The sequence below is a fragment of the Propithecus coquereli genome, unplaced genomic scaffold (genome assembly GCF_000956105.1).
Source record: "Propithecus coquereli isolate 6110/MARCELLA unplaced genomic scaffold, Pcoq_1.0 Scaffold569, whole genome shotgun sequence".
Classification (NCBI taxonomy): Eukaryota; Metazoa; Chordata; class Mammalia; order Primates; family Indriidae; genus Propithecus; species Propithecus coquereli.
In genome coordinates, this window is record NW_012151607.1 from 644178 (window position 1) to 654087 (window position 9910).

Consider the following 9910-nt stretch of genomic DNA (forward strand, 5'->3'; position numbering starts at 1 on the left):
AGCAGCGTGAGCCAGCCTCCTTGGGCCTAGAGTCTGAGAGGGGCCTTGAGGGCGGACGGCACACGGGGGCAGAGGCAGAAGTACACGAAAACCATCAGGCACTGTGCTTAAGAGAACCCAGGACAGTGCCTGGGGATGCCCAGAAACTAGGCGGAGTCAGCCAGGCAAAGATTTCAAGGGCAGGCAGAGGGAAAGAGCTGGAAAAATCACTCCATCTTCCTGCAGTGTGACCCGATGGCCAGCCCCTCACACAGGGCCTGACGTGTGGGTCCTTGGGACTCCAATGAGCACAGCAGGAAGGAAAATGGGGTGCAGTTGCCGGATGCTCCCAGAGGGAGGGTAGAAGCACAGGAAGGCTCTGCATACCGGGTAAGAACTGGACGAAGAGGGAGCTAACCAAGGAACGCAGGTGACGAACATTTCCTCATGATCAGTGATCTCAGGGCAGGCAGGATTAGAGAATTCCTCGGGCATTTGAATTGTCACCTTCCATACAGAGAACAAACAGATCTTTTGGCACTTTGGAGGTTAACTGTTCAGTCGAGGTGTTGACTGCTGCTCTCATCACTGGCATTTTTGAACCATTCATTGGTATTTGTAACCCCAAGCCACCAACGGATCTGCCCCGCATGGAAGGTAAAGCCCCGAGGACGAAGCTGTCCACCCTGATGGACACCAGACCTGTTCCCGCAGGTCTAGGAAGGGCCTGGCTGGCTCGCCGAGTGCGCTTCCTACGCTGTTCTTTCGGCTTCAAGGCTGGAAAACACACGGGGAGTTTAACGCTCTTTAATAAAAAGAACCTGTTCCTCAGGCCCAGGAGAAGCCTTTTAACCGTCTTGGCATCATTTTTGATTTTTTCCGGCATCTCACTACTTTTTTTTTTTTTTTTGCACATAAATGAAAATGAGAGCCTGCTGGAGCCAGAGAGAGCTGCACCCTCAGGAGAAGAAAATCCACCCAAATGGGAATCTTCCAGCTGCTGAGCTCAGCGAGTGCACACAGGCTTGCAAACACAGTCTTAGCTCCTCCCGGGATCGGAGCGCTCGGAGCTGATCCAGGCGGCTGACCTGCCCTGAGTCACGTGCAGGTTTATGATGCCCCCAATCCTCTTAGAGACACACATGGGCTCAAACTCATTTTAAACACTGACCTGCAGGGGATTTATGATCTCGAGGAGGGAGAACTCTCCATGATCAGCCTCTCTTAAATTGCTTTTGATGCTTACCCCAAGTGCTTAAAAACTGCCTGGGGAGTCGTAAGAAATGTTAAAACCTGTCATCCATCTTCTGAATATTCTGGGTGGGAACATGGGTGGCCCGAAGGTAGTCGAGTGTGTTCTTGGTAGGGGCATGCCTCCCTCCCTGGCCAAAGAGAGGACTCTGGGTTGTCCAGGAGGGCTGGAGCATCCCTGGGTATCGGGAATGGCCAGCGATGTTCATGCAAAAAAATCCTACAGGCATTGGTGCAGTTGGGACACAGTTAGACTAAGTTGCCAAGATGCTCCACTGTTCCCCTCCTGGGTGGGCAACTGGGAAGTCTCCATAGACAACAACCACAGCACCAGGCCCTGGTCAGAGCAGCCCCAGCTCACAGCCCGCCAGTCAGAGAAGTGGCCAGAGCAGCTGTTGAGGGCTCACTCCGAGTTGGATCTCGTGAGTATAGCCAGCTGCCTTTTTGCCCTTGGCAGTGGCCAATTTGGTTGGAATATTTCCCCTCCCTGTCCCATTACTTTTCTTTTTTATCTCTGCCTTCTCTTTTTTGGACTTTTGCTTACTTTGCAGCAAGTGTTACCTGGTTAATAATCTGAATAGAAGGCAAACACTTAGAAGCGATATTTGTTCCATTCCATACAAAAATCAAAGATATCCTTTAGAACAGCAGTCCCCAACCACTGGCCATGGACCAGTACTGGTCCATGGCCTGTTAGGAACCAGGCCGCACAGCAGGAGGTGAGTGGCAGGCGAGGCAGAGAAGCTTCATCTGTATTTACAGCCGCTCCCCATCACTCGCATCACTGCAAAAGCTCCGCCTCCTGTCAGAGCAGCAGCGATATTAGATTCTCATAGAAATGCGAACCCTACCGTAAACTGCGCATATGAGGGATCTGGGTTGCACAGTCCTTACGAGAATCCAATGCCTGATGATCTGAGGTGGAGCTGAGGCAGTGATGCTAGTGCTGGGGAGCGGCTGCAAATACAGATGATCATTAGCAGAGAGGTCTGACTGCACAATAAATGTAATGCACTTGAATCAACCCAAAACCATGCCCCCACCCCATCTGTGGAAAAATTGTCTTCCATGAAACCAGGCCCTGGTGCCAAAAAGACTGGGGACTGCTGCTTTAGAAAGCCCACAGAAATAGAATCATCTTGGGATGAATGAGGCAGAGTAAACATGAAAGGCAGGTGAGCAAGTGGAAGCTTAAATTAATGAAAGACCCATTCTTTTTTTTTAAATGCCCTATTCTTTCCCCAATGCTATTTTTCAACTTAGCATTTATCATTATCGACTGCGAAAATATGTAAAATATATTTTGCTTCTTTTCTAGCTCTACTCACTAGACTATAAGCTACATGAAGGCAGGGACTTGTTTTGTTTACTGCTGTATCCTCAGCTTCTAGAATAATGTTTGTCATACTGTACAGGCTAAATCTTTGTGAAATAAATAGTAGCTGTTATTCATATGACCACTTGGGGACTCATGGACTTAAATCCATTAATTTCAGATTCTCCAAGCATTTAGTGAAATCCAAATCCAAATGGTTTACCACTGTCCTACAAGGGAGAAGGTAAACTCTATGTGTATAAATCGAAACAAGTTTTGTCAAATGCTCTAATACCTTCACTTCAGCACAAGGGATGGGCTCTATTACCTTCTATGCCATTAACACATTTCATTGATTCTAGGTGCATGCTCGCATTTCCATTTTAACATCTCTGAAATCAGATTGCATCTCATCATAGTATCTCATCAATATGAAATAAATTACATAATTTGTTTTGCAGTATATATTGTTTTTATTTTAGAGTGATATCAAAAACAATGTTGCTTGGGTCCTTTTGTAGTTCATAAGCACGATTGTGTTTTCATGCTCGTGTGTGAGATGTGGCTCCCCTAAACCTTGCTACCACATCAGCACATCACCTGTCTGATGTGAAACAACAACAAAAAATAACATATCTTACAACTGAAGGCATCTTAGGGTCAGTGAAAAACATTTTTTTTTGGTAAGCTGATTGCAGCCAACTAAACTTATTATATTATAGTTCATTGATGGGATGCCAGCTGCAATTTGGAAAACAATGGTTTAAGACATGGATTGGCAAATTGGTCCTCCCTCTGGTTTTGTACAGCTAGCAGCTAAGAGTGGCTTTTTTTTTTTTTTTACATTTTTAAGGGTATTTCTTTTCTTTTTTTTCATTAAGTTTTTTTTTTTAACTTTTACATTTTTTAATTTGGGAGAATAAAAAACCCAAAAGAATATTTTGTGACATGTGAAAATTATAGAACATTCAAAATTTCAGTGTTCACAATAAAGTTTTGTTGGAACACAGCCATGATATCTGTTTACTGCTGTTGCCCATGGCTGCTTTTGTACTACTAAGACAGAGTTGTAGCCAGGCGCAGTGGTTCATGCCTACAATCCTAGCACTCCCGGAGGCTGAGGCAGGAAGATTGCTTGACACCAGGAGTTCAAGACCAGCTGAGCAACATATTGACATCCTATCTCTACAAAACAGAAAAATTAGCCTGGCATAGTGGTATACGGCTGTAGGCCCAGCTACTCGGGAGGCTGAGGCAGGAGGATCACCTGAGCCTGGGATTTTGAGGTTGCAGTGAACTACTGCACTCTAGCTGGGGCAACAGAGCAACACTCTGCTTCAAAAAAAAAAAAAAAAGGAATCAAGTACAGTAGTTATCACTTATTCTCGGGAGATATGTTCTAAGATCCTCAGTGGATGCCTGAAACTGCAGATAGTACAGAACTCTACATATACTATGTCTTTTCCCATATATACATACCATTGACAAAGTTTAATTTATAAACTAGGCACAGTAAGAGATTAACAATAACAAATACAAAATAAAACAATTATAAAAATATATTGTAATAAAAGTTATGTGAATGTAGTCTCTCTCAAACTATCTTAATGTACTGTAGATCTTAGCAACCTCAGTGTATGATTTTTTTTTCTTTCATTAAGTTGAAAACTTTCATCTCTTCACTTAAAGGAAGCACTTTACGGCTTATCTTTGGCATATCCAAATTGCCAGCATCACTACCCTTGTGCTTAGGAGCCATTATTAAATAATATAAGGGTTATTTGAACACAAGCACTGTCAAAAGACCCATTCTTGATGACATTGGAGGCGATGGTCTTTTACAGAAGTTAAGAAAGGACTGTATACCTTATCATAATTTTAGGAGCAAGGCTATTGAGGGCCTTGGCTGAGCTGAGGCAAACAGTACAGGGACTCATCAAAGTCCCCGAAGAGGACAACCATGACATAGTCTAACATGTGTCCAGTGATTTTCATACGAATTTGCCATTTCACAGGAGTCCATCCTCCAGAGTGCAACATAACCACAAATAGAATGTTCAGCACAGACAACACACACGCGCACATGCTTCTCATTTGAGGAACGCAGCCCTTCTTTCTTGGTGCCTGGCACTGTGCCCTGGCAGGTGTGTGCCTTCTGGCTGCCTGTGACCAGCTCCCTGACTGTCCAGTGGAAGGCAGGTGGATTTTCACTAGTTCCTGGTTAATGACATTAGAATTCTGAAGAAGGCAAGTAAGGACCATAACACCTGGGTATCTCCAGACTCTTGCCTGGAACACCTTCCATGTTACTAGATGGATTTGTACCTCTGAGGGGGACAGACAGTATCATGTGTCACTATGACAGCCAGCTTCAGGATGACTTCTTTAGCATAAAATGATAGAATTTAATCAAATCCCACAATGAACCAAAACACAGTAATTAGATTTGGGGATAGGGTGGAGAATGAGAATAAAAAAGATAATCTCTATCACAGTTTAAGAAAAATTTCCAAATCATGGTACAAAATGGCTTTTGCTGAAAATATATTAGTTGATATTACATCCAAACCTTGGGAACATGTTTATCTTATAAACATGTATAAAATAATGTAGGTTAAAAATATAATGACATTGGCCGGGTGCGGTGGCTCACGCCTGTAATTCTAGCACTCTGGGAGGCTGAGGTAGGCGGATCGTTTGAGCTTAGGAGTTCGAGACCAGCCTGAGCAAGAGCGAGACCCTGTCTCTACTAAAAATACAAAGAAATTAATTGGACAACTAAAACTATATAGAAAAAATTAGCCGGGCATGGTGGCGCATGTCTGTAGTCCCAGCTACTCGGGAGGCTGAGACAGGAGGATCGCTTAAGCCCAGGAGTTTGAGGTTGCTGTGAGCTAGGCTGACACCATGGCACTCTAGCCTGGGCAAAAGAGTGAGACTTTGTCTCAAAAAAAAAAAAAAAAAAATAATGACATGCACTTCTTGATTTGTTTTTATATTTTTCTTAGGTAGGTTTTCTTTCCTTCACTAAAATACTGGAATGAACCATAGGTTCCAGTTTCTACCCCTGCAACCTCCTTTCTTTTCTTCATTTTCTCCCATTAATATCACAGACGTTCTCCTGGTCTGCGAGCACATTCTCCAAACACGCCCTATTCCAGTCTCCTTCCTTCACCTGGGGACCCTCAAACCACCTTTCCTTCCACCTGCTCCATCTCACTGTGTTCTTCTTGAGGCACTGCCGTGCTCACGACGACTGGGGCACGCACCCTCGAACTCGCTTCTCCTTGTGCTCTGTCAGCTCACTTCACGTCTCCCGAAACCGTGGGCCTCACATGCTGTCTCCAGGTCCACATCTTTAATTTCTACTCTCACAGGCTGTCAGCCCGAAGTCCAGGGCTCCGAAGCCTTCCCTAGACACAAGCTGGCTGACGTCCTCTTGAGATGGCATTGTCACATTTGCAGTGACTCCGCTGTGACTACTGATGGATAAGCATTGTCCCCAGTGGAACATGCCCCATACAAGGCTGACTTGCTCACTGCTTTAGTCTCAGAGCCTAAGGCAGCACATGGGAGGAGCACGGCACACGGTTGTTGAATGAATTAAAGAACAGACTTGACCAGACAGATCTGCCACCTCGGCAGCCTCCCTTCTCCCTCGCTCCCCTTTTCTGTGGATTCTGTCATCCTTCCATCCCGGATTGGCCCTGCTCTATTGCAGCACTTGGGATAGTTTCAGCAGAGTTCTAATAACAGATTATTTTCCTATTATCTTTTCAGTGATTTTTAGTACTTTTTTTCCTAAAATATTAGTGCTATTGTAATTATAGTTATTTTAAGCACGGTTATTGATTTAATGAGCAATAGGAATCTTAATATAAAATAATTTTATTTTTCTCCAATCATTGCTTTTAATTTGTCAGAGCTTTGCTTTCCTCTGCTCGGGGGGATTCCAGAGCTGCCATTTTTATTAACCTTCTGTTTCATCTCTTCCCTCCTCCTCCCAATTCAGCTCCCTGGCAGAGGAAGGTGGGGTTATGTCTGGCTTTGGTTTCAGGACTTCTCTGGCTTGAAAGCCCTTTTGAAGGTGCTGGGCTGGGAGAAGGAACAGGAGAGGAGGCTCCACTCCCGCACTTAACGCCCAGGGCTGTCGTACGGCCACGCTGGTCATTGCTGGGTCATTTGTTTTCACAAATGCAATAACCTTTATACTATTAGAATTTTGTTGTTGTTTTCATTAACAGCCAATTAAAAAAAAAAGCTAACATTTTCCCAATAAGATTTAAGTAAATTGCAAGGTTTACGTTCTTTCCTTTGTCTTAATATATTATCATTGGTATTATATTAATTAATACTTATTTACAGTTTCCAAGAGAACAGACACAGCCAGGGACGACAGTCAGACCGCAGTACCTGTATTTTGTCCAGGACTCCGGTGCTGTCCATCCGACTGGCCACATTGACGGTGTTGCCCCAGATGTCATACTGTGGCTTCTGAGCGCCAATCACACCAGCTATTACAGGCCCGTGGTTAATACCTGTGACACATCGGAGGAGGGTTAACAGCATTCCAATTATAGCGACTGGCTTAAGCGGGAAGTTTGATAACACCATTCTTGAATCATTATTAACAAACGTTAGCCCAACTCATGAAGTTCTAAAACAAAGAAAAATTAGTCCTCTAACTTTGTCATCTCAAAAATGTAAAAACCTTTGTCCTTTTTTTCCTTCTAGACCTTGATTCGTGTTTATACGTCCGTTTACCATTATTCTATAATAACATAAAATTGATATGATTTAAAAAACTAAACATGATACAATTGTTTTTCTATGTCACTATGTAATTTTAGGCAAGAGATGATTATTATACTATTTTCTAATAGTTTTAGAATAAATGTCAATTTTGAAATAAGCAGATTCTTACTGTAAGTGACTACACTTAGAGGCTGCACTTCACGGCCACTCTGCGGCTGCAGACTTCGGCTTCACCCCTACGTTTTGCCGAAACAACAGCCACCGCCGCTGCAGCTCTAGCGCGGCACTTTCCGCGTCCACGCACTATTCTAAGTGCCTCGCAGATGCGCGCTCTTCTCTGAATCTCACAACAGCCCTGCTGGGTGGGTGGCGCTACCTCACCTCCGTGTTCAGGGAGCCATCAGACAGGGAGCAGACGACAGAGGCAGGACACAAAGGCAGGCGGCTGGCTCCACGGCCCCTGCTCCTAACAACTCGGCCCCCTGTCGCCACCACAAGCTGTGCACATGGCTGTTTCCCACCTTTAGGGCTGTTGCCTTCGACAACATCCCATGGGCCACTTCACTGAATTCAAGGGGACTATGTTCATGCCCATGGTAGTCATTCTCATTGTCAAACCACTTTCCAAAGGACTCCCCCAAATTTGTGCTGCTGCTGCTGCTGGTGAGGGATTAACCCACGTCCTAGCATTAAAAAGGAATCCGTATGTGTGTAAGAAAGAGGTTTTGATGGAATACAAACTTGGGCATATTTTTCACACGGGAAAATGACTGCCACCTACAAATACACAGGGGGAGAAGATGAGAGGTAGAACTGAGCGGACTGAGGGGGTCCCTAAGAGCCCAGCTTCGGAGGAGATGCTGGGGCAGTGAGGGAGGGCAGACTGGGCTCACCCTTAGCGAGGGGAGGGGACCCACAGCGCCCTCTCCAGGCAAGCTCTGGAAGGCCTGTCAGTTTGGCTGCCGGGGCTCTTGGCCCCTGAAGCGGGGCTTTACCGCTCTGCGAACGTCGGCCCCTGGGGCGTCAGCCTCCTCAGGAGCTGTATTCTCTTAGGAGACTTAACCAGAAGGTCGCTGCAGGGATTCCCGAAGCCGCCTCTCTTCAGCCCAGCTGGACCAGTTCTTGCCGGGACATGCCTGAGTCCTTGGATTCCTGGGGGGCCTGGGCATTATGTGTTCCCTCCCAAGGTGTTCGGGCACCGGGGGCCACGGCTAATAATGAAGGTGACAGCGACTGTGCTGACCTCTCCTCTTGGTAATCGCCATGATGAAAACCATGGTTCCTCGGTGTTTGCACCTGGGGTCGGGGTGTGCTTTGACACTGTGCAGAATGTGGAGACGGCATCTGCCATCAGGAGCCGAAGCTTTCAAAGTCAGACCAACTTCTCTCATCGAGGTGAGGCCTGGGCTCTTCCCCCACCCAGCTGAACAGGTAGGAGGATCCCGTGTCCCGAGGACTCTGTTCAAACACACAGCCCCACAGGTGTGCTGGGAGTGGCGTGAAGGAGGCCACAGCAACAGAAACAGGGACACTGAGATTGATCGACTGTTCCCACTGCATCTCCAGGACCCACCGTCGTGCGTTAGTCAAACTGTGTTGGCGAATGAGGGGGTGTCTGCGAGATTTAACTTCTGACCACTGGACAGCTCAGAGTGCTGCAGCTTATTATAGATCTTAGGCAAAGCTTCCCCTCTGCAATAGAAAGGCCAGGAAACTCAGTCCAAACACTGTTCCATAAAATCTTTGCAGGTATGAAAGAGATGAGAAATAAATTCTCCTGTGCCTTTGTGGGGTACTCAATAAAACACACTTCTGCTTTGGACATCGCAAATAACTTACTCCAGCTCTGCGCCACAGGTCAGAGTACCCAGGAGTCAGCGGCTGGATGCTGGCCGGTGATTACAGACCGGCCTTCATCAGCTTTTCTCCCGGCTGCTGCAGACTCCTGCGTGGTCGGCGGCTCCAAGGCTCGGGAGGGGTGGGGGGAGGCTGAATTGATAATTGCTGGCAACGGGGCCATCTCTATTTAGTGCAGGAGTGGGCTCGATCTGTGGTTCTGATTAACCAACTGAATCTACAGCCTGATATGCAGAAAACTGATGCTAGAAGTGAATTTGGCTTCTTATTTGCACCATCACTTTCTTTTCTGCAATGTCACTCTTCCGAGTTCCTATCCCTGAACTGCCGCTCAACGGTGCCATGCACCAAGCTCTAGCAGGGACGCCACCTCCTAGGAGAGGCTGAGGCTTTGGGGAAAGGAAGACTCAAAGGCCAAGGGAAACATTGAGTTTAGGCTTCCTTACAAATCTATTAATAAAAGGGCTGGTATGTGGGGTTGAGTGTATAGACATTATTATTAATAGTTATCTAATAATCTGGGTAAAGTAGGCACTCAGTCTCAAACACCTGTTGAAGGAGATCCATTCAACCACTCACATTAATTTCAACAATATCATTAAAGTCTAGACCAAGAAAATGAAGCTTTGGGTGTAGCACTGTGACTGGTGAATAACCGTCCTGTGCCCAGGCTGCAGTGCAGGGCGGTGTTATTAATATTTTGGTCCATACATGTTTGACCATAGAGGAGGACGGTCTCCCAGGTAATACATT

The 9910-nt window shown here is 45.9% G+C and overlaps 1 protein-coding gene across 1 annotated transcript in view; it reads right to left on the reverse strand.

Moving 5' to 3' along the window:
• Positions 1-9910, reverse strand: part of ADCY2 (adenylate cyclase 2 (brain)) — a 180664-nt gene that overhangs the window by 2139 nt on the left and 168615 nt on the right. The window contains exon 20 of the mRNA XM_012658016.1: positions 6959-7083. Coding sequence (XP_012513470.1) covers positions 6959-7083 — 125 coding nt within the window. The remainder of the gene's footprint in view (positions 1-6958; positions 7084-9910) is intronic.